The following is a 24,685-nucleotide window of genomic DNA, read 5'->3' as shown; positions in this document are numbered from 1 at the left end:
CAGAGGGGAGAAATTCCTATCAGTGAAGACAGTAAAACACTGACAAGTTATTTGGATAGGTTTTGGGGAATTGGTCCTTGGAGATTGTCAATGACAGGTTAGAAAAATGCATATTGGGAAAAGCACAGGTGTCCTTGATGCTTTCTTGGATGCTTTCCTGCTCTGTGCTGTGACTGAGTGTTTAGGGCTTGGTCTGAACATTTAAGAACTAAATTCTGTCAGAGATGCTGATGTTGAGGATCCCTTTGTCACTTGAGCATATTTTCGTGCCTATTGAGACATACTGATTTAATATAAACCAGGCAAGAATATTTTTCCCCTCTTCTCCTTGTTCCATATGCCTATGTAGTTAAAGTGAAGATGAGTTACAGCTAAAAAATTTAGTGATTTGCACAGCTATCCTAGTGACAAACCTCACTTTCTGCTGGAGAGTGTTCTGCTAATAGCATTTAACCTTCACTGATTGCCTCATACAAGACCATCTGGAAAAGAGCTTCTCCTGAGGCTTAACTATTCCTAACAGGAACCTACCCAGAGTCTTCGCTCTCAGAGCAGCAAGACCGGAGAAGCAGTGACAGCTATAATGGCAGGGCACTAATGACTTTGGAGAAATGTTACTTTTGTAATTGGAAATGATACAAACAGTGTCATTAAAACAGATTGTTGATGCCATTTTTATTCTTGTCATAGGCTTAGTTATAAGAATGGATTCACTCTAAGGAGATGACAACAGAATTTTTATGCTTTCCACAATTAGATGGACAGATCATGAGGTTTTAACTCATGAAATGCTGTTTCTCCAGAACACCAGCTAAAGTAAGTGAGGATTTGAATGACTGCTTACTTTTCCTTCAATTGAACAGTAGCACAAAAGAGGTGAAATGTAATTGACATGCGATTCTGAAATGTGGCTTAAGAGCTAAGAGCTCTGACTTGAGCTCTGATTTTCTTGATTGTTTGGTTTGGGTTTGGTTTTTTTTGGTTAAAGGTGTTGCTCTTTAAAAAAAAAGATCTTTATAGCCCAGTGTGTGGTATAAAATATGAGAAGCTTTTTTAAAGACAAAATCAAGATCCCTTCCCTTCAAGAAACTTCTCATTCCCCAAGTAACTCTGCTGTTCTAATCCAATGAGTCTCCACTCATTCCATCCTTTTTAGAATAAGTAGGTACAAAAAGTCAGCAGCAGAAAGGGATGGTGATGGGGAAGAGACACTTCAACAAATGAGGACTTCTTGAATACTTTTAATGCAACACTGTCAATTTTTGCTTATCTCACCATTTTAGGTCATTTTTAAGATGTAATGGGCATGTAAGGCCTTCTGTCAGACCTCCACTATTGGTGACTGACATCCTTACTGAAGTACTTGGCATCTGTTTATTGTTTTCTGGTATCAGTCTTGTTACGTTAGAAGGAAATAGCACTAAGAATGTATTCTCATGGAACAAATGGCAAACAAGGACAAGGAATGGTGTGTGTATATATATGTGTCACAACCTTGTATTTAGGTGTTCCTCTATTAATTTTTTTAAATGTTTCATCCATTGATGATTTGAATAGTCTGCCTCTGGCTGAGCAGAGAGTTGAGAGTTGGAACACTCCTGGAAGTTGGTATAGTTGCTAGCAGAAATGGGCAGAGTCTGAGTCTAGGCCAGACTAGGGACACATAGATACAAGACTATAAAATTCAGAAAGAACTAGACACAGCTTTTGACATCTGATTGCTGGCGTTTCTTTCCGCAGCACTGTGAGAAAGGCCATCTAACATGGCTGATAGATTAACTTTAATCAAATAAAGAGCCGTCTGTTTAATGCTGAGAAGCTGAAATAGAATAGTTGATAAGAAAGAAAAAACTCAGTTGTTCAGTCTGTCTCCTCTACTAAAATTGCAAAACATCAAATAAATACAGTTGAATCTGGTCTCAAAAGGATGAAGGATGCCGATGACCGCAAGTCATCTGAGGTAAATACTGCAGATTTCTCTTCTTCATTCTCAATAATAAAACATGAAGTCCTTTAACATTAATTTAGGCAACAAGGCAACTCTTCATACCTTCCATATGAAGTTTTCAGTTTGTTCCCCACACTGATACTCTGAATAGGTGTCTTAACACAGAAACAGAACTACTGGTTAAAATTTATGCTTTGCATTTTGTTTCTGGTTTAAGTGGGAAATAAGATGACATTCCTACATAAGCCCTATGTTACACAGGGACCCCTGACTTACTGAAACAACCACAGAGAGGGCAACAGCAAAATTGTGCTGGAAAGTCAGAAACTGACTGTAAAGGACTGCGAAATAGGGTTACAGCCACTTGCTGTTGGTCTTGTGTCAGTAACTCTCCAAAACAAAACTGAGATGGAATTCATGCTGGCAGAGGTGTGACTTTTATATTTTACATTCTGAAGCCTACTGAATGCACTCTGAATAAACGTTCAGTGTGTTTAAGTTCCTCAGGTTGTTAAAAATCTGCCATCGCCAAACGGTAGATTTATGATTGTAATGATGAAGTAACACAGAATTCCTCTGTGTTCAGAATACATCCAAGCTGCATGACAAAAACGCATAGCGCTAGCTTCCCCTTCTGGCCAAAAGAAGTAAGTGATCCTGAAGACAAGAGTCACACCAGTTATTTCTGGTTTATTTCTACGTGCTAAAGATAAACACTAGTTTTCAAAGAACAAATTAATGCTTAACTGCTGCTGGGGGGGGGGGGGGGGCGGCGAAGTGCTGGTGGAACATAAAATTCTTTTCTAAACGTGGGCCTAATTTGGAAAGCAATTAGATAAAAATACCAGCTTCTGGACAGAAAGATTTCCAATGTCCCTTCTCGACCCCTATTAGCTAGTGCTAGAAACAAATATTTTACTGCTTTTCATATTCTGTAGGCCAATTTTCCCCATGCAGCTGCATCAGTTACGACTGTAACTTTTTTTTTTTTGGAGTTTGGGGGTTTTTTGCTTGCCTTTTTGTCTTATTTAAAGATTCTTATTTCATTTTAATTCTATGGCACAATATTTTGTAGCCTTAGCATAAGCTTAGTAAATGTAGGGTGTACTAGCATAAAGGTGTTTATTTTGTGGTATAAAGCAACAATGCACAATATGATCCAACGTGCTTTTTAACAAGCCCTTTCTAAGTTAGTTTGCCAGCCTTTAAAGTGTTGTATTACTACATTTCTGGATGGGTTGATCATATAACATTGAAACTTAGCAGAATCTTTCCTCTTTATCATTTTCACTCCCATCTGCTCAGCTGCCTGGAAAAATGGAACATTTAAATCACTAAACAATGTTGCCTTATAAGAAGACCAAAGTCTTGCTTTTGTGGGCATGTTGGAGAGTAAGCATGCAAACACAACATGCATGCACATACATACCAGAGAAACTTCCTGCGTGATAAATGATAGCCTCATGTTTAAGACACTCTAGGTGGACTGCAGGAAACAGGCTTCCCTGTTCATACCACGGGTTTGGCCCAAACGGGAAACACTTAGGTTTTCCTGTATCTCAGTCTTGAATCCCAATTATCAGATTTATCATGGGCTTGGTCTTCCTCTTGGCCATAGTGTCATCCTGGAACCAAAAACATGTCATGATATGTTTTGCTGCAATGTTACGTTCCTATGGACAATTCTACCTACTATCTCACTTCCACCAATTGTGGTTTTCACCTGCTTGTGAAGCACTCAGCATAGGGATGTTGAGACAGAGGCCTCCGAAGCGCCAGTGCTGTTGGAGATGCAGGGAAAAACACTTGAATGCATGAAAGATTACGTCTTTACTCTTAATGTTCAAGTTGTAAACAGTTATGCATTCATCATTCATTCCTTGCCCCCCACCGTATGCTTCACCTTGTGAACAAAGGTATTAACTTTTTGGTGTATAAGATCATGCTGATTTTGTACCAGCCTAATAAATCTTTAGCACACTGGGGTGGGAGGAAGGAGGATTGTATTTAGTCACTTGAAAGTGTCAGTCCTTTGCTCCTGTCTTTGTCAACTCCTCTAGAACTTAGAAATTGCAGCTGATCAATCCTTTCCTTTAGCAAAAAGTAGCTGGGAAGGAGGGTGCCTTGTCAAAGTCAAGTGTCAGATTGTATTATACTTCTTATGTTTACTAATATACTTGCTATGGTTTCATTGCTGTATTGAAAATAATCAGGAGGCAGCAATAATGATTTCCTTTTCAGCTGTGCCATAATGAGCTACATGAGAAATATCTTGATATCATGAGTTATTGGTGGCCATGGAGAAGAACACACTCTGTAAGCCAAGCTTTTAAATACTTTCTCAATTGAAAGAAAAAAGTTAGTATTTTATTGGCAAGTGACTTGGCCTTTCAGGTTTATAACTTTAACAACGAATCAGTCTTGGAGAACATTATTTAACTTGCTTTTACAACCAGCAGTCTATATGAATAATGTTTGGGGTTTTTTGCCCATATAGTAATTTTATTTTTCTTTTCTAAGAAATGTGAACATTTACAGAAAAGATAATTGCTTTTATAAGGAAATATTTTTTATGTGTCCCCTTTATATGTCATTTTATATCAGGCAGTTCATCATGAATAATTAAAAAACTTGTGCTAAGCAGTAGAAAACTTCCCTGTAATGGGTGATTTTTCACTGAAGTGCAATCCTAGCTCAGTTCATACCAACAAGAAAATGTTGAAGTCATTGCTATAAGGTTTTGTGAAGAAACTTCAGCTCCCTTGTTTATAAAAATGTTACACAAATATAAACCATAGCTGTTTAAGTCGAAATTTTCTTCCTCTTCCTTCAAATAATCTCTTGGTAGATCTCAGCCAAAGCTCAAAGAGCAAATTTCTTTTTCCAGCTTCCTCAGGCAGCCCTCACAGCTCCAACAACCTTACAGCTCCTCACCAGCATGAGTACAGTGAATCTGCTCAGCTGTTGGAGTGGTCCCCTCTTTGTAGGTTGCTGAACCTGGAGGTCTGTGGTAAGGCTTTTGTCTCCAGACCTAGCCAGGGAGCTGACTTGCTGCTCTGTCCTGGCCTTTGTAGTAAGACCTTCAAATGCCTGTATGGAGCAAACACGTGTTTGTGTAGTTGTTAATGAGCCTTTGGGGAGATTTGATTCTTCTGTGCCATTTCTTTGCCTGAGTGATGAATGCAAAACCTGAGGCCTGGGTTCATGTTGCATTTAAATGGGCAAACTTTCAGCTGTGAATATGCTTCCTATTGTTTTTATTTTAGGTGTCCAATTATCTTTTAAGATGAGGCAGAAGGAACATTTTGGCTAAAGTGCTGAGATTGTCCTCATAAAAAGGCTAGTGCCTTACTAAAAATAATGCTGTAATCAGCAGTTACCTTCCTTAGTGTTGTGCTGCAAAGAGGAGATTGGTTCAGTCTTCTCTGCTTTTGTGAGAATGGAAATATTGAGGTGTATCCTCTAAAATAAAGGATAAGTGGTCATTCAGTCACCACTATAGTTCAGTTTGTACTGTGGCAGGGACTGTAGTTAATCTGTAACTTGGCTGAACCTGATATACAGGTAGGATTTAACCCTCGCCACAAATGGACACTTATTTGTTGCTCTGATCAGCTGTTGTAGGTTTCAGTGGAGGAGACCCCTCATTTCTCCTGTGTGCTGGGAGGTGATGGGTCTGGTTCATAGCCGCAAAAGGCGAAGTGCTGTGATGCTGGTTCCTGGGGGCCAGGGGACAGGGAGGTAGTGTTCACAGGATGGACCCTGATACAGTTTGGATGCTGAGCTTCTCTCTCTGTTATGTCTGCCAAAATTTCCAATGTAGTTTAAGGAGTATCTTGGGGTTTTTTTTCCTTGGACTGTTTGTACTAGCAATAAAACCACTAGTCTAGTTGCAATCATACTGGCCAAGAACATGCATTTGCAGGTGAGCAGGGTGGACTGTTACATGCAGAATGGAGAAATGTTGGAAGAGAGAGAGCGAGACAACCAGGTGCTACACTGCAAGTGCTATGTGAGTAGTCAGCATAGGAATTGCCACTGAATGTGTATTTCTGAGTGCGAAGTTCATTTTGCAATAAGGCATAGTGGAGAAAAGGGATTTGGGAGCATGGCAGAGCCTTCTTGAACACCCTTCCCAGCCTCACAGGAGGAGAAAGAACTGATGAAATAAAATCTCATCTCTAAGAAATCATAATTTCTTCTTGTAAGTGATGCAAATTTCATAATTCTGTAACCATAACCAGTAGTGACTGTAGGCATGCCAGACCTTTTAACGTACAGAGGGAGGGACCAACAGGGAGTTCCTAACAGAAGTACATCTTCATATGTTCAGGGAAAAGCTGGTAAGTTTCAAGCTGATGCTGTTTGTTTAATTTCATCAATTATCTGTCCTGTTGTAATTTTGTTTATATCTTAGAGATTGCTTTGTATTTGCCTTTGCAGCACATTGCTTATAGCTATGTCTGTGAACATATTAAATATCGTTGTGATAATAATGTGCGCAAAGGTTACTTCAGGACTTCTTAAAGAGGAGGTGAACAGAGCAGGGAAATCAGAGTGCTGCCAGAGAAAGGAAGAACGAACAAATCCAACTAAAACTGCAAGGGGAAGCCAGTTAGATGGAACGTAAATTTGCATGGTGGAATTTGGCAAAGATGCTAATGGTAATACTGTTTCTCCTGTGAGAAGTTACAGAAGGCTCTTTTTCTATTATTTTGTAATGGTTGGGATTCAGCTGCACGTTTTGTCTGAAGATTTGTGCCTCCCCACACCCTTACTCCATGGCACAATACTTTATAACATGTTACAGGGTGTTTGGTTTAGTATTGGCTCAGAAGGAAGACTGCCATTTCATGAGTAACCACAGCGGTACTGTTTTCTTTAACATCTGGGGTAGATTTGCAGCAAGGATGTTCAAACAGATCATTTTCCTTAAAATCTTGGACAAGTTTGCAGACTGTGGTGGAATAACTATGGGATGCACATTTTTATTCTGCTGACACCCCTGGGGAAAAGAAGCAGACAGAACACAAAAAGGAAGATGACTGAAATTTGAAATTAAAAAACCCCACAAACACCCCCCCACAAAAAAAAAAAATAAAAAAAAAAAGAGAGAGAAACAAAGAGGCTGATGTGGAAAGCTACTGAAATACCCTCCTGAATACCTCAGCTAGCATGTTAAGTGAATTAATAATGACCGGGTGAAGAAACACATGAGCCAAGAGAACTCTGTATGTTGGAGATCAGAAAGCACAAAAACAGCGAGTCTGACCAAAATTCATTGGGGCTGTGTGTAATAAAGACCAAAAAAAATACATGTTTGGTCACATATGTTAAAATACCATAGTAGAAACATAAGAGCACTGTATAATATGACAGAACGTAGATTAAGGAGACTCTAGACATGGTCCAGCGTCTAAGGAAATACTTTGCCTATTTTGGGTGAGGTTAGAGTAACATAAAATCAGAGATGGTAGAAGAGCGCACAGTTCTAGAAGACCTGCGTAGTCTCTGTTCCAGAATATGGAAAGAAGGGGTGTATATAATTGACAGTGCAACAGGAAGTCTTCCTGTCATATCTGATATTTGGGGACTGGAGTCTCTGGAGAAGAGCAAACTTGTTGAATAACGGAGTTGAGGGGAAAGGGAAGAGAAGAGGTGACTCATAAATGATTTGGATTTCTACGCCTCACTAGTGTGGAAGGTCTTGAAACAGTTCTTGTAGGAAGAGTACTCTAAAACCCATAACACGCTTGTTGATAGTCATATCAGGTTGGCAGTGCGACTGATGAACTGTATAAAATAGCAGAAGTTTTGTTCTTAACTGCTGAATGCACAATTTAATCTCATTCCTATTATTCCGGTCCACAAGATCATCATAGCCAGAGAACTGAACAATTCACTCTCCTCTTCAGCGTTGACAAAACATGCAATTTTGTGTACCCATTCATCTAGTTCTTGCAACAAGGTCAATGACAAAAGTCTTCAAGATGAAAGCACCCAAAGTGGAATAAAATGTAGGATCAATGATTTGTGATGAAGCCATAGCAGAATGGCTTTTTTTTGTTGTTGCTGCTGTTATTAAAATAATAGCGAGGATGTGCTACCTAGGTTTAAGCACAGCACTCAAAACAGAGCTTTAGAAGACGTCTTTAAGGAAAAGATTGTAGTGATACATGCTAACGTGCTGAATAAAGATCTGGTTAAACAGGCTATTTTGAAATGGGAATTCTTGTATCTTTCTGCTGTGGTTTCATCACATGCTGATAGGGACACAAAATTGCATGTTTTCTCAACTCTGAAGAGTGGCTTGTTCAGTTCTCTGTGTATGATGATCTTGTGGACTGGAATAATAGGAATGAGATTAAATCGTGCATTCAGCAGTTAAGAATAAAACTTCTGTGATTTTATACGGTCCATCAGTTGCACTGCCAATCTGATAGGACTCTGAACAAGTCTAATGCATTCTAGAAAATTGCTGGTATCATTGTAAGGCACTAGTAACACAACACACAACTAGCGTGTTGCGCTTATTGGAAATAAATGCATGTACTTTTCTTCACCTCTTCTTGTTAAAGGGATGGTAAGATGACTAGAGAAATAATACAATTTAAAAAAGCAAACAAACAAAACCACAACAAACCAACACTCCATGAGAGGAAATTTTAAAAATCAGGTTTGTTTAACTTGGCAAAATGAAGACTGAAAAGAAATATGATTTAGTAAGCACGTTTTGGTGGTTTACGCATTTCTTCTCCCTTCCCGGTATCTGAAATGAAATCAGGGAATAGTAAATTGTCATGCACAGATTCAAACTGGACATTTTTAAGATTTCAGATCAGGAGAAAAATGATGACTTGCAACAGCCTTGTAAGGACAGGGCAAAGAAACTGTTATTACATCAACACGGAAGTTTGTGTGCTCATGAAAGGACTAGAAATGAGTCTTAAGCGCATCTCCAAGGCGAGGACTTGAAAAGAGAGTTGGTTGCCACTGTTGTGTTGTACGTGTAGTGTATTTCATTAATCTTTAACATTCCTTTAGATAAAGTGTTATTTTTGTACTGAGTGGGTTCATTAATTCGCTTCTGAGATCACCAGGTGGTTGGATCAGAGTTTAGGGTCACTTTTTGAGACTAGTTTGAGGTTTCAACCGACTTTGACGTGGAAAGGGCCTGCTTAGGGCACGTCTGCGGGGTGGTGGATGTTGGGCCTTGTCTCCCTGTGCAGAGTGAGGCAAACGTCCCTCTCTTGAGGTGCCGTTTATGTCAGCCGCTGAAATTCTGCCTTGGTACAACCCACGCTGCCGTGAGAGCTGGCAGGGATCGCTGGAGGCAGGGAGGGGAAAGGAGACGAGCCACGATCAGAGCCCCCCGCCATCCTCCTTGCCCCTTTCCTCGCTCTGATCCTGTGCGACGGCGCCAACGAAGCACCGCGTTAACTGGCCTCAGCCGGGAGCGGCGGCCGGGGCTTGGCGGCGCATGCGCGGTGCGGGCCTTCGGCTGGGCGGGCCGGGGAGCCCGGGGCGGGGTGGGCCCGTCACCGTGTTGACGGGCCGGGCTCCGGCTCAGCGTGAGGGCGTCACTTCCCCGCGGCGGGGAGGCGGTCGGTAGGTGCTGGGGCAGGCGGGAAGCGGCGCCTGGCCCGGTAGGCGATCCGTGACGGTGGTTTTCGCCCCCCGTCCTTCCCAGCGGCCGCTCTCAGGCTGAGGAGATTGAGCGGGTGCGGGGCTGGGGCTGTCCGGGGTCCCGGTGGCGGGGGAGGCCGTGTGGGTGTGCGCCCTCGTAGACCCGCGGCGGTGGGGGGGTGGTCGCGGTAGCCAGGGCGAGCCTCTTCCCGAGAGGCTTCGGAAAGTGGCGGCGGCTTTTGTGAAGGAGCGGCCTACCTGTGCGTAGGGCGGTGTGTGAGGCTTTTAGCGGGGCTGAGGTGGATCAGAGCAGGCCCCGAGAGCGGTGGCTGTGCCTGGTGCTGCTGCTTTGTGTCGGTCTTCTGGGAGGTTTCAGCTCCTTTATAGAATCATAGAATGGTTTGGGTTGGAAGGGACCTTAAAGATCATCTAATCCCAACCCCCCTGCCACGGGCAGGGACACCTTCCACTAGACCAGGTTGCTCAAAGGTTTATTTCTAAATGTTCTTCTGTCTTGACTACTTTTTTTTTTTTCCTCTCCTGGAAATAAGGTGCAAAAAGCTTATCCTGAATAATTGTTTTAAAAACTCCCTGCAGCCGTGAAAGTAGAATATACAGCAATTACAGTAAGCATAAGGGTTGGTGTGTTCCTGGGTTTTTAGGGTACGGTGTGTGCTCTTAGAGGATGTCTTATTTAAAAGTGCTTTTTTATTTGTTTGGTTACTTACTTAATAAATGAAAATATTATTTTTATATGATAATAAAGAGATGTAATGCTATTGAAGATTCCATAGCTTCTTTTTGCTCTTGTTTTTTCCATGGGAAGAGGGAACTGTCTTTTTTTGTTTAAAACAGTAGGTATGGATAAAATAAAAGCTGATGATTGCCTGTGTACATAGATTTTATTTGAGTCCTTATAAGTGCTTTGAAGGAAGTAAAAATTTTTTCTTTCTCTTTAGGGTGTCTACAGACAGAAGTGAACTGATACCTCTGGTACTTTTAATTCCAAACAAGATGAAGATCCCCTCTTTGCTGCTGAGATTCCCTCGTTGTTGTTTCTCTAGAAGAACTTACTTCACGAACTTTCACTTAACTTCCAGAGCAGATTTCCTGTGCATTGAATCTTTCGCGCCAGTGCATCACTATCGTACAAAATGGATATACTTATCAAATGGTTTGAGGAGAGAGCTGTGTCAACAAGTAGCCCCTGACCAGCAAATAGAGGGACTTTCTGACAGAGAACAAAGACTCATAGACAGACTTTACAATGGACTAATCCAAGGTCATAGAGCCTGTTTAGCAGAAGCCATTACACTTGTAGAATCAACTCAGAGTAGGAAAAAGAAAATAGCCCAGGTGCTCCTTCAGAAGGTATTATCCTACCACAGGGAACAAGAAAAATTAAATCAAGGAAAGCCACTTGCCTTTAGAGTGGGTTAGTCCTTTTATGTCTGTCTAGTATTTGCTTTGATGGGATTACAGTCCTCGCCTTCCGTTATCACTGTTGTTCTTTAAGCATCATGGTCTGTAGTCTTGGATCATTGGTTTCATGTGGTTTGCAACCAGTCTAGATCACTTCTATTGTCACGTTAAATTATGGCTTGAGCTGGGAAATGCTTTTGAATAAGCTCTAGAAATAGTGGTTATTCTGGGGGACGCACACACACGACAGTTCTTTGTTTTTTTTTAATAACTATTATAAGCTGAAATGTTAGGCAGTTTGCAGATTGATACAGCTATTACCTACACTTAGATAGGGAAGGACATAGTTAAGCAGACTTGTTCTTTTCCCAAAGAAGGTGTTTTCTTGAATACTTCCTGAATCCCTTCATTAATCCACAAAAGGAAAAATATATACCTTCCTGTTCTATGGCCTTACTTTAAAGCAGCCTGCTTTTCAGCTCAGGAGACTTGAACCTGGTTATCTTGGAAACTATAAAATATTTTTCCCTTTTGAAGACATACTAAAGTATACTAAAGACATACGAAGATGATTAAGGGAGTGGAACATCTCCCTTATGAGGAGAGGCTGAGGGAGCTGGGTCTCTTTAGCTTGGAGAAGAGGAGACTGAGGGGTGACCTCATTAATGTTTATAAATATGTAAAGGGCAAGTGTCATGAGGATGGAGCCAGGCTCTTCTCAGTGACATCCCTTGACAGGACAAGGGGCAATGGGTGCAAGCTGGAACACAGGAGGTTCCACTTAAATATGAGGAAAAACTTCTTTACGGTGAGGGTGACCGAACACTGGAACAGGCTGCCCAGAGAGGTTGTGGAGTCTCCTTCTCTGGAGACATTCAAAACCCGCCTGGACGCGTTCCTGTGTGATATGGTCTAGGCAATCCTGCTCCGGCAGGGGGATTGGACTAGATGATCTTTCGAGGTCCCTTCCAATCCCTAACATTCTGTGATTCTGTGATTCTGTGATGTCATGTTCAGCTGTTGTCTCATGTGTGTGTACAAAGGTGGTAGGAACAAGAATTTGGGCATGGGAGTGAAATATTTGGTGGAGGTTAACAAGCTAATCTTAATTTGCATGCTTTGACATGTAAGTAAATAACCTGATTTTTTTTGAACTAACAGATCTTCAAGGTAAGGGCTTTTGCTTTCAGAGTGTGTCTCTTATAAATATCCTAAATCTGTATTTTTCAGATTTACTATGATGTTTTTAAAGTTCTGAAGTGTAAGTCAGTATAGGTAAATGTATTTGGAGGAGAGGAAATAAGGCTGGATAAACCCAATGTTATGTTGGTGTGGGTAGTGTGAGGGATGGTGGAGTGAGCGCTGCGCTGTTGGGTGAAACAAGTCAGTGTATTTCAAGTCAATTACAACCGCTTAGTTGGGTATATCAGTCCTGGCAGAGCTTTCATTTGCCTTTTTTGTGATATTGTGCTAAAACATGAATTGTTATCAACTTAGATGTTGACAGTGTTCATGCGATGTATTATTTATTTAACAAAATGATTTTTTCTTCCTAATATGATTATTTAGGATTGTCTGGTCCTCCTGGTGCTGGGAAATCAACTTTCATAGAATGCTTTGGGAAAATGCTTACAGAAAGAAAATACAAAGTGTCTGTGTTGGCTGTAGACCCTTCCTCTAGTACAAGTGGTGGTGAGTGTGAATTAAATTTTGAGTCAGGTTCCTAATACCTTGTCAAGTATAGGAGTCTCTCTTTGGGCCAAATGGAGGAAAATCTGGGGGCCTATAAAAGTAAAATATTAAAAATAAATGTTGTATTAAAGTTTCATTTTTTCCCCACAATACGAAATTGCGAAATATGTGTCAGTGTCCTAATTTTGTCAGGTTTACTCTTTTCCAGTGTTCGAATGTCTTTACAACTTTTTTGTCTGAAACTTTAGATAGCTGCGTTTTTTTCTCTCTAGTTGCATTTATTTATTATTTCCCTGGAATGAAAGAGCAGAAGCACATTCGTTTCTGCTTAAATTTCAGCAGTTGGTAATGCTAATCATTGGGCAGGAAGCACATGCTAATTTAAAACTATTTAGAGGATGCTGCAATCCGAACCTGTAGATCAGGTTGGATTTTAGAACATTCATTAGTTCTTCTCAATAGGAATTTCTGGATTTCTGTTGACTATACTGGTTTCAAGGTCTGCTGATGCACTATCACTGGCCATTTGTCTGACTTGCAGTATGATTTTTTTTTTTTTTTTTCTAAATTTGAAATTTTTCAAAGTTGTGTGGCTGTAATCTGTCACTCTCAAATCAAAAATTGTAGGGGAATTATAGGCTGACCATGCTTGATTAACGATATCTCAGATAAATAATAGAACCTTGATTTTGATCCTTTTCTAACGGGCACCTGCCAAAGAACGTAATTCCTTTATCCAGCTTCTGCACTTTCAGAGAAGATGTTGCAATTTGTAACTATTTAAAAATGAATTTCAGCATTGCAATGACCTGGAGTGAAGAAAGACTATGTTCTTGAATGCATACATTCAAGATGCATCAATTTAAATAGCAAAATATGATAGCAAGACTGCATCAGTTAAAAGAATTGAGCATCTCTCATCTTTTGGAATGTGCATCATGCGTGTAGATCTCACTGAATCTGATTTGAGGTTTGTATGTGTAGAAGGAAGGCAAGGATGCATGTCAGCGTTCTTGAAAACAAAACAAAAAATCTGCCATCAACAAATGTCCGTATCATAAGGCAGAGATTTGTCCCTTTGGACAGAAACAGCAAAGATGTAATTGGGTGGCCTGGTGTGTATAGGCCTCAAAAAGCCATTCAGGAATTGCAGAATTCATTCTGACCTAGAACAAATTCTTCATATTTGGTAGCAGTAAGCCCTGCTTATCAGGCCTTCCCAGCTTCTGATAGGCAGAAGAAGTAGGCAGTAACTTTCTAGTCCTCAGCAAAGTCTTGAGCAACTATTATTGGGATATTCTTATTTGACTGACTTCCTCCAAGAGATCTGTCTCTTCTCATTGCGAGGGGGAGAGGGGGAAGTTTGACTCTTTTGCACTTTTGAAATAATTTAACATTAAATGTTTAAGGTTCTCTACTGGGTGATAAAACACGGATGACTGAGTTGTCAAGAGACATGAATGCATACATCAGACCGTCTCCAACCAGAGGGACACTGGGAGGTGTAACAAGGACCACAAATGAAGCCATTCTGCTGTGTGAGGGAGGAGGCTACAATGTTGTTCTTGTGGAAACAGTAGGTATGTGCTTAGGGTTTTCTTTTAATTGTCCTGTTGTGATAGCTAAATGAGGTGGGTTAGTAACTGCATACTTTGATCCTTGATTTTGGTCATGCTTTCATACATGGTTACTCGTTGAAAATGAATGCCCATTCTGTCAATTTTCTAGTTCTGTATGTTTTGTAAAAACACTGTTTTGTAAAAGCTGTTGCATTTCGTGTTGTCTTTGTTTGTTAGTGGGATTTGTTCATGGTGCAATACTGGGATCTGTCATAATTACTGTCATTAATGTGACTGAAAGTTTGCAATAAATGTTGAACTCTGGATTTAATTTTTTAGGTGTGGGACAGTCAGAATTTGCTGTGGCTGATATGGTTGATATGTTTATATTACTGCTACCACCTGCGGGTGGAGATGAATTACAGGTATTTTTCAGTTTCTCTTATTAAGTATTACCTAGGACTAGAAAGAGAAACTTTAATCCAAGATGTAGTATCTGTCTGTGCAGAAAGTCCATCTCAATAGTGTTTTGTAAATTGCACTGCTACTATTGAAGTCTTTTCAGTGTCTTATCAATTTATTGCACAGCTAGGATCTGATATCCCCCTCCAATTTTGGAAGTATTAGGATGTAAAATTTTTATACTCTCTGACTTACTTTGGCCTATTTACTAGTTACATATGATTTTGGGGAGTGGCTTTGTATTATAGGAAAACAGAAATCAATATAAATAGGTTTGCAAACTCGGTCATGTTTTGGTTAAACTTAAATCTCTACCCATGAAATAGGTTATCGCGTCAACTCTGATATCCATGTTTAGTTTTCCCATGTCAAAGTAAAGTAATAACTAGTAATGACAGAGACCGTTGGTACTACTCTGGCGTGACTAGCACATACACACACAAAAAAGTCAGCAAGAGCCACCAGAAACTACCAAAGCATTTTGACCTGCTTTTTTTGATAAATCAGCATGTCACAGTCCTTCTGGGTATTTATGATTTCCCTTCATGTTCCATTTAGGGTATCAAACGCGGTATAATTGAGATGGCAGATCTAGTTGCTATAAATAAAGCTGATGGTGATTTAGTTGTGCCTGCACGGAGAATACAAGCTGAATATGTTAGTGCTATGAAGCTGCTTCGCAAACGGTCAAAGGTTTGGAGACCAAAGGTTTGTGTATTTCACTGTGGTTTGGGGGGTGGGGGTTGGGGGTTGTTTTGTTTTGTTTGGGTTTTGTTTGTTTGTTTTTCCCCACAGAAAAAGTACTGAATGAGTTAGAATTGTTATTGTCTCATCTAGCTATACTAGTCTCCCTGGGCTCTTTCATAAAAATTTCAGTTCTATTGTTGAGTTTTACACTGTGCTAGAGAGTTGATTGCTGCTGCTTCTGTTTCACCTCTGATCTCAAGGTGTGCCACATGAAACACTGTGCAAAGCCAGTCCTGCTCCTCATGATTACTGTCCTGAGCTACAGTCTCAGCACTAGCAGACCTGTTACTAACATCAGTAGTGGTACAACCTTGTCGTCTTTTTGTAAACTATGCATGTCTTAAAATGTCCCGTAAGCTATTTGTCCCTCTTGTATAACTCTGAAGCCTATGATTATCTTTGTTCTTTCGCTTGTTCGTGTGTTCCCTTTATTGCTTTACTTTTTAAAAATTTCTCACATAATAAGAGTTCTTGGGTAAGGACCTTATCTACTTGTGTATGCAATGTCTATAGATTATTGGAATTCTCATCCTGTGGGCCTTTAGTTTTAAGGCAATATTCCATCTATTAAAAGGTTATGGTAAATGATTAAGGAAAAGATTCAGTACTAATTTTTAATACGTGTATATAAAATAAGCACACACACACTCCCACTCCCTTTATTTATATACATGTGTATATAAAGGAGATTTCCTCTGCCCTGGTATTAAACTTGACCCATCGAATTAAGTTTAAATCAGCTGGGCTGCTTGAGGTTTAGCCATCATTTTGTAATTTTTGTTTCTAGATCTGACAAGAGGTGTCACATCTGATAAACGTGACCCAAAAGAACTGTTTGAGACCAGTGAATTAAACAAGTTACCAGAAATCTGTCTCTCTTTCAGGATGGCAGTGTCTATGACAACTGGAAGAAAGAAAATATTGATGTGTAGGGCCTGTATCCTATCTATTAGATTGGGAAAAGAGAGAGAGACTTTTTTTAAAAAAAAAAACAAAACAAAACAAAAAAAAACCCAAAACCAACTTCCATTTAAAAGATCATGTTGGATGCCTAAAATATTTTTGGCAAAATGAATTCTTGGTCTGGAAAGCAAATGCAAAAAATAGTCGAAATACCTCCTTGCTGGAATATTTTAAGCACAGAAGAGTAGCTACCAGAGTATATCTACCAGAATATGTGATTACATTTAATTAGAATGGCAACACTGTACCCTTTAGCTAAAGGAGGTATTAAAAATGATTCTTATTATACAAGGAGTTGGACAAGGCCTATTTATCCCAAATACTATGGATCTGAGAGTCCACTTAATAGTTGGTAGAATCCCAATTTTGAGATCTTTTTTTAAAAAAAAAAAATTAAGTGGCACAAAACCGCTTAGAGCTTTGTGAAGCGAGTGCATTGAAGTAAGCTTGCCTTATGCATTTCTTAATTTTCATACGATCTACCTGATGCAGTAATTGATCCTTCAAGCCCAGTAGTTACTTGGCTTTAAAAATTATTCTGAATCCAACAGGTAATGCGCATCTCTGCCAAAACTGGAGAAGGTGTCTCAGATATGTGGGATAAAATGACAGAATTTCGTGACCTCATGCTCACAAGTGGTGAGTTGATTGCCAAACGACGGAAGCAGCAGAAAGTGTGGATGTGGAATCTCATCCAAGAAAATATGTTGGAGCATTTCCGGAGCCACTTGGCAGTCAAGGATAAGATTCCACTTCTAGAAGAAAAAGTTCTTAGTGGTGTCTTGTCTCCTGGGCTGGCAGCTGACCTGCTACTGAAAGCATTCAAAGATGGTCTCTAAGTATTCGATTCTACTCTGTTCTTGTTAAGTGCTTTATGTAAACATGAACATTAAATACAGTTTTTCTATGTGTGGATTCAAATGTTTTACTACAGCAGACATTAATAGAATACCTAAGCAGTACTCTGAAAAAAAAATTCTATAGGATTCTGTATATGCGAAGATCATGACAAATCCCAACACTCACTCAGAGATTACTACAGACTATATTGGAAAAAAGTACATTTCAAAGTCTTCTCTTTGTACACACCATAGATCTGTTGGTCAAAAATGTTTGCCTGTGTCAAAATGTGACTGGTTTTGGGAGGGTGGAAGAGAAAAGGTTTGTAGTGGTGCAGAGTTTTATTCCAGTTATGGGACCATCTTAGAGCAGTTGACACTGCAGCTTTCCATTCTAACATACCATCAGCTGTTTCCAGTATGGATTGCTTTTTCTTTCCTCACCTTGAATGACAGCAAGAACATTGGACCCCCTGGCAGCACCTGACCACAGTCTTAGTTTAAATAAATTGTATGCATATAAATAGAATATGGTGATGTTCAGGCCCTGTTTGGAAGCTATAGTTAGTTATTATACACTAAACACTAGGAGAATGGAATTTTGACTATCTCAGTTTCCAAATAGACATTTTAATACAAAAGCAAAATTCAGTTAGACTTTTTTTATAACGCAGACGTCAAATGGAACAGGTGTCATCCATGATGGCAAATGTCTTTATACTAGAATAATTGATATCAGTAATAATGGTTTGAGGTTTTCTGACCTGACTTAGGTTTTTTGGGTTCAAATAAAATGCCCAGTTGTATTTGAGTTTGGTTTTTTTTTTCCCCTCTCTTGTAGAAGACGACTGCTGACAACCAAAAGTACTTTTTTGTTTAATTGCCCTTAATCTGGAGGAAGCATTTTCCTAAGCCATGATATAGAAAGCAGAGCTTATGTGGTACCTACTAAATAGGAAGGGTAAAGAAGAAAAATGCTAATTCTTGGAGACCTGACAGAAAACCAATAATATAGCAGGAGATTTTGTGAGTCTATTGTTGCTTACATGAATTGACTTTAAGAAAAACTATGGAAGTGATGATTTTTATAGTTTTGATTTTCTGGACACATACATAAAAGGTATGGTGTCTGTAATTTTTATTTTAGCTCAGTTTCACCTGTTTGGCTTCCCAAGAAGTATGTGTTTCACACAGCGTTTTGAGTTCTGGCAACCCAAGTCTGAATTTTTGAGACAATTCCAGGGTAGCGATGAATTTGTTTACTTGGATCCTCTTTTTTTCCTTTGTTTTTTTTTTTTTTCCCAGAGTGATTTTTTTCCCCTTCCCTTCCCCTTCCCTTCCCCTTCCTCTTCCCTTCCCCAGGATTTTGTTTCCTCTGGTTTGTCAAAGTGGCACAAATTAAACAATGCAGAAGAAACCTCCATCCTCGGTGCTAGCATTTCAGTTATTTTTCTGATTGTGTGATGGTGTCTGTATAATTGTCCATATATTTTTACTCTAAAAATATGAAGCATGACCAGAAAGTAAAAGACAAACCGCAAGACAAAGTAAAAATGCTTTGTAATTAAAAGCAATGATCCCCATGTGGATTTGCAGTAAAATATAAACAAAGAGCTCTGTGGTGTTTGTGGGACATTCAGCCAAGGCATTTCTTTCTTAAGAAATTTTGCACCAGTGTAGCTGGTTTCCACCACATAAATTGTCAGAACTTCAGTGCTCTGACCCCCTTATTCCTATTTCTTAAGCTTTGCATCCCAAATGAGTAATTTGGGATTGCTGCAACCAGTTATGTAGAAGTAGCTGAAGGAACATTAGGGGGTGGCAGAAGCACAGCGACTTCTTTAGGAGCATGCTGAGTTGTGAAAAAAATGTAGCACTTACAGTTTCTTTTCTATTTAAAACCAGTCTCTCTTGAATATGACAGAAAGTGCCCCAAACCAAAAGCAATGTCTTCTATCCTTTCAGATTTAAAAATTAACTGTATTTTGATGGTGCCTAGTAGAAGAAATGAGTCAGGTGGAAAACAAATTAATGAGAGCAGCAGCACTTTAACTGGTGAGTTCTCAACTTTTTGATAGTCCATTTGTTGTTTCAGGTGACAGTTTTTAATGGAACCTTATTTGTGCTTATCTGTTAGATCAAACCCTTATTATTGTCATTACTTTTGTCAGGGGCTGCCGTTTTCCTTGTCTGTTGTACGTGAGCTGTCAAGCAAGTAAAATAGAACCTGCAGCTTTGTTTAAATGATAGCTGCTCGAGCAGAAATCGTTTTACCACTTCTTCAGGATGTTTTCTGGACCCAGATCTGTCCGTCTGCTCAAGCCATGGGCCATCATTATTTTTCTCTTGCTTCTTTTAAAGTATTGATACTTTAACAAAGTATTGTTAATTTACTAATGAACTCTTAGCAAAAGACAGAACAATGGCTTAAGCAAGTTCTACTTTTCATTCAACTGCATTTTCTTCTGAAAGTATAGCATTGAATGAAAATTAGATTTGCTTTCTTTATGTGTTTATTTGTGCCTTATGCTTCAGTAGACAAAGAAACACCCTTATACTGAAAAGGGTCTTCAGAAATGGCACAATAGATAAGGGTCCCTGCTTTGTTTTTCAGTGATGCCCCTACCAAATTGAAAAGCTATACTGTGCGAACTGTGACCTGAGCCTCACGTGTGAGAACCAATTTCTTTGTTTTATAGCTTGTAAAATTTTGCTATGACATGTTTTGAAGTCAACTGCTGTTCAATTAATTGTGCAATTTTGTTTATGTCCTCATGGACTGGGGAAATGCATTGTCTTCAGAAGGGCTGCATAGCTTTAGCTGGTAATTTGGTAAACAATTAAGTATTTCCAAAGATAGAGAAGAGTGTTTCCAGCTCATCATTTCTAGCTCTGTGGGATTAAGTGGGCTAAAATGCGTTAAAACATTCTCATTCAAGTAAACAGGCTTATGAAAGAAGATAGTAAACAAATCTGTTGAGTAGGATGTTGACATATTCTTAGTTGCTAGAGTTAAGTTGCTCTCATGTTAACATTTAAAACCACAGCTGCTGCAGTATGTGAAACAGTATGAGAAAATTATATATCTTTATGAGAAAATTGTAAGATTAAGTTTGTAGCTAGAGGTATGATCAACTGTTAGACAAATTGATATGGGAGGTAGGAACAAACTTTTCAGATACACAAACTCTTGTGTCGTACAAAATTTTGCAGTTGTATGAAGCTTTTCCCCAGGTCCCTGTGTAGTAGATGTTACTGGTGTTTCACAGCTGGAAAAACAAATGTGATGAGATCAAGTGATTTACCCAGGACTCTGAAACAGGTCAGTAGAGTATCAGGGTTACAGTTCAGTAGTCTTTATTCTGAGCCCCATATATATTTACGGCCATGTTACTTAAGGTTGAAAAAATGCTCTTTGCAAGTTCATGCTCTCAGTGTGACTTATTTCTTTTATATCTAATTTCTTTGTTTTCAGTGACAGGACCCAGTGACCCCTTCTTGACTACTGTTCTGTTGTAATGTCCTGCTTTAAGTAGTAGAAAACTTTTCCTTGATATCTAATCTGCCCTCGCCTTTTGTAAATGCATTACTTCCTGTTACGCACGCTTTCTCGGTCTTTATGTTCTCCTCACTTATATTGTTTCTTTATGCGTGAAATCTGTATTGTGTTGGCTGTCTCTTGTGGGTCTTGAGATTTTTGGGGATGGAGATCGAGCTAAAGAATACTAGTAAACTTTTTTTTCAACCTTATGCAGTTCCCTTTATAAAGTTTTCTTTCTTAATGGGGGAAGACTCAATTATTGACTTGCTCTGTACTAGTGTAAACATACTTATTTCTCCTTTACTTTTCTTTGCTCAGAGTGCTCTATTGCTCCGCCCTTGGATGCAGTCTCGAGAAGTAACATTATCTGTGAGTTAAAATGAGAAACATTTTTACAGAGCATAGTCGTTCCATTAACTATTCCTGCTGGACTGTTCTAAAACAGATATCATTTGAAGAATGATCGAACAGAAGTTGATAAAACATGTATTTAAAGAAAAATCAGTGCGTTCCCCTGGAACTTATGATTTGGACAGTCAACAGTGCACAGGTTGACTAGCAGCAGGATTCCTTTTCCAAAAGCCAGCTCAGATACTCCATGGTCATATTCCTTACAGTTTATTTAAAAATTACCCACCCACCCTGTATTAGAACATTAAGACAATTTGTGGATTGAGAATAAAAATTTAAAAACTAAAAACTCATAAGCAGTTAAAGTACATCTTTAGAATGGAAGTATGATAAGCATATTCTGTTCTCTGCTGCCACATCAAGGTATGCTTCAGCTGGTGAACCAACGAGGAAAAGAGCTGACATTCATGGTAGTCTATGGAGAAGGTACGTTATGGAGCAGCAAGAATAATGTCTATTTTTCTCCTTTTTTCTCCCATAGGAGCATAAGAGTTATCTTAGACAATTCACTGGCAAGCTGCAGAAACTGATGTGACCAACAGTGTGTGCTGTGTGAGGTTTACAAAAATTATAAATTCAATTATCTTTTGGATTTGTATGTTGCAGAGGACTAGTCTAATGCACACACTTATCCTTTGTGACTAGGTGGTTTTGTTTGTAATTGTGCTCTAAGTGGGGAAAAGCTGTAAGTCCTTGTAGTTTGAGTAAATGTTCACTTGTAAGAAGTCAAAAGCTTCACTTTTCTGAATGTATGATGGGATTCCTGTATTTTTCCTTAACATACTATGGCAAAGTGAGTTCCTGCTGTATGTTAGTTACTATGTCTTCATTTTCTCTTATGCTTAGATCTCTTTCACTGGTAGAGTAGCATAAAAAAGCTTTAGTTTTGTTATGCACCTTTTAAAATTACTCAAATATTCATGAAGTGAATCAGGGATTAACAGTATTTTTGCTTTGTTTCTTCTATTGAAAGTGACTATTATAATCTGGAGACTATTATAACTTCAGATGACTGAGCTGACCTGCACTGTGGCAGACTGCAATGGCTGGGGATGCGTACGTACGTATAGTGAGAGGATACTCTCTTTGACTGTGTGGCTCATAGCATGACAAAGTCACGCTGCTAAAGGTTTCTCTGAGCCCTGAATCTATGACACAAAGATCCTGTTTGTAGTTTTCTAATTGCAACCAGCGGCAGACAAGAATAATGTTAGTTTTTATGACTTGTTGCTTAGCAGCATTGATCAACAAAAGGACAACCTTTTCTTTTCCTGTAACCTTGGTGAACTCAGGCTTGGACAGAGTTCACCAGCAGAAGAGAAGGATTTCTGAAGTCGTGCAAAACTGTTGTTCAGTGTCTGTTAGCAGCATCTGAGGGAAACCGTCTCTACTTGACCCCTTCCTTGCCTTTGCCCTTTAGTCTTCTCTCTCTCTCCCATCAACTCTTAGAAGAAAACAGGCACCATCCTAGGAAGGTGTGGAGGATGGGAAGTTTAGAGACAAGCCAACTGTGCTAAGATGTATCCTGCTGCTTATGGGGAAGAGGAGCTGAGCTGGTTCCCAGGCTGTGATGTCAGACCCTCCTCTTGTGGCAGGAGGAACAGACTTCAGCCATCACAGTAAGGATTACTCTTATTTAAGAGAAGCTTTCCCAATATTTTGGAGTAGGCAAAATAATCCGTAAGGGAAAGGGAAATTGGGGTGCTAAGAATTTCCTGTTCTACATCTTTTAGGAGGGATTTCACAAACTGAACTAGAAGGGATATTGAATGTGTTTGAAAATGATTACGGATCGGCACTGAATGTAGATTTAAAGACAATTTTCCCTTTTTTTTTATCTGATCAAATCTGGCAGAGCCTGTAAAATAAGTGCAAAGACTAAGTTGCTTGTTTCACCTTACTTCTAAACCGTAAGTTGCTAGTCTAACTGGACAAATGATCTTTAGTGACATCACAAACTGCAACAGTGTCCACTAAGAGCTTTTACTGTTACTCAGATGCTTGTGTTCTAGATCTAAGTAAGAAACAGCTAAGTATTTGTGTCCTTTTTTCTGCCAAAAATGTTACGATCCTGAGACATCTGTAAGCTTGTGGACATTATGTGGAAAATAATGCCTTGTCAGTCTGCTGGTTTTCTCCTTTCTCTGCTATCACCTCCACTACTGACTTCTCCCCTCTATCCACACTTCAGGGTTTGTTGATAGCTGTTAACAGCAGTACAGCTCAACATATTAAAAGGTCAGCATGTGTTTCACAAGCCTGTTATGCTCTGGTGTCCTGTCTCTTCTGAAGTTCAAAGAGAAACTCTGCTGTTCAACTATCCCAGTCTCATAAAATTCATGGAGAGGACTAATATTGCTGTTATTGCACGACTGAGATCAGATACTCATTCCAGAAAAGGCAGCCACACAAGAAACTGGTTTTTGTCCTATGCGTTGTGTCAAAAGCGTGGCAGGTGTATGGTATCTGGCAGAGCTCAGTCAAGTAAAATAAACAGCAAACTGGAATGTGAATTACATTGCAGATATCGCTATTTTTTTTTATTTGCACAAATCTTAACAAAATAATCTACCTGGAAATCCTTACTGCTGTCTGAGACTAAGAGGAATGAGTTTCCATGCCCATGCTTGCTGAACAGAGCAGATGATGTTCACCAAAACAGGATTTATTTTTTTTTGAGCTGTGAATACGATTTGTGTCTGCAGTGAACAACAGATACTAGTATTTGGTATCTGCAGAATTCAAAACAAGTAGCCAAAGTCACGTTCTCCTGATTTACAGGAGAAGGAGGGAACTTAGGTCAAAATCAATAAACTTTTAGAAACGGTTTCAGTAAAAGCAAAGAACTTTTTTGTTGTTTCAAAGTGGTGTGATGCAAAATACCTGACTGATTCTTTCTGTGTGCAGTGGCAATAGAGCCCAAGTAGATTTGAAAATTAATGTTTTAAACTTTAGATAATTAAAATATTGTTATCCTTCACCTTTCCTTTTAGCTATCCATTAGAATGTGGCATTCTCTTATAAGCAAAAAAGTGTCTTTACTGTGAGGCTCTTTAGTGCTGTCATTTCCACATCTGCAACAACTGGTCAGGCCATGCCCACTGTACAGCACTAGCACAGCTAAAAGCCACTGAATGTTTTATTTCTGTACCAAGATTAATCAGTTATTCTGAATTATGATGTGTTGAATGGGGAAATCTGAGTTTCATGTCTTGCAGGATGCATGTGGCTTTCATTTTAGCTGATATCAGGAAAGGACGGCATTTGAGCACATGCCTAAGTGTGACTGAGCAGGGGTCCCAGAATACAGGCTGCCTCAGTTTTGTACCATTAGGTGAGTCAGTTTCAATTTTTGGGGTAGTAAATTTCATATGCAATGAGACAGGAAATTTCAGAGGGAAACTGGAATAATTAAAATAATCTTGTTTGGTTCACTGCCAACTCTTTCATCTTAGATAACATTGCTCTGGAGACA

General features: G+C 39.3%; 1 protein-coding gene across 6 annotated transcripts; it reads left to right on the top strand.

The window, feature by feature from the left end:
* The first annotated feature begins 9,447 nt into the window (after positions 1-9,447).
* MMAA (metabolism of cobalamin associated A) lies at positions 9,448-24,685 on the top strand. Of its 6 annotated transcripts, XR_011048390.1 has the most exons (12): positions 9,494-9,669; positions 10,534-11,009; positions 12,566-12,688; positions 14,098-14,268; positions 14,587-14,672; positions 15,268-15,417; positions 16,971-17,250; positions 19,224-19,313; positions 21,118-21,168; positions 21,574-21,636; positions 22,184-22,829; positions 24,429-24,685. XR_011048390.1 is itself a non-coding variant. In XM_068403350.1 (11 exons), exons 2-11 carry the CDS (start codon positions 10,589-10,591, stop codon positions 22,210-22,212), a joined length of 1,464 nt encoding a protein of 487 aa, XP_068259451.1. In that variant the 5' UTR covers positions 9,494-9,669; positions 10,534-10,588; the 3' UTR covers positions 22,213-22,907. The 6 variants fall into 6 exon arrangements, 5 of the variants coding, with proteins under 5 accessions (XP_068259455.1, XP_068259451.1, XP_068259453.1 ...); XM_068403350.1 differs by lacking the exon at positions 24,429-24,685 and having other exon boundaries at positions 22,184-22,907; XM_068403351.1 differs by lacking the exon at positions 24,429-24,685 and having other exon boundaries at positions 9,504-9,594; positions 22,184-22,907.

The sequence above is a fragment of the Nyctibius grandis genome, chromosome 6 (genome assembly GCF_013368605.1).
Source record: "Nyctibius grandis isolate bNycGra1 chromosome 6, bNycGra1.pri, whole genome shotgun sequence".
NCBI classification, from domain to species: domain Eukaryota; kingdom Metazoa; phylum Chordata; class Aves; order Nyctibiiformes; family Nyctibiidae; genus Nyctibius; species Nyctibius grandis.
The sequence above is the reverse complement of the archived record's forward strand: the minus strand, read 5'-3'. Positions and strand labels throughout refer to the sequence as shown.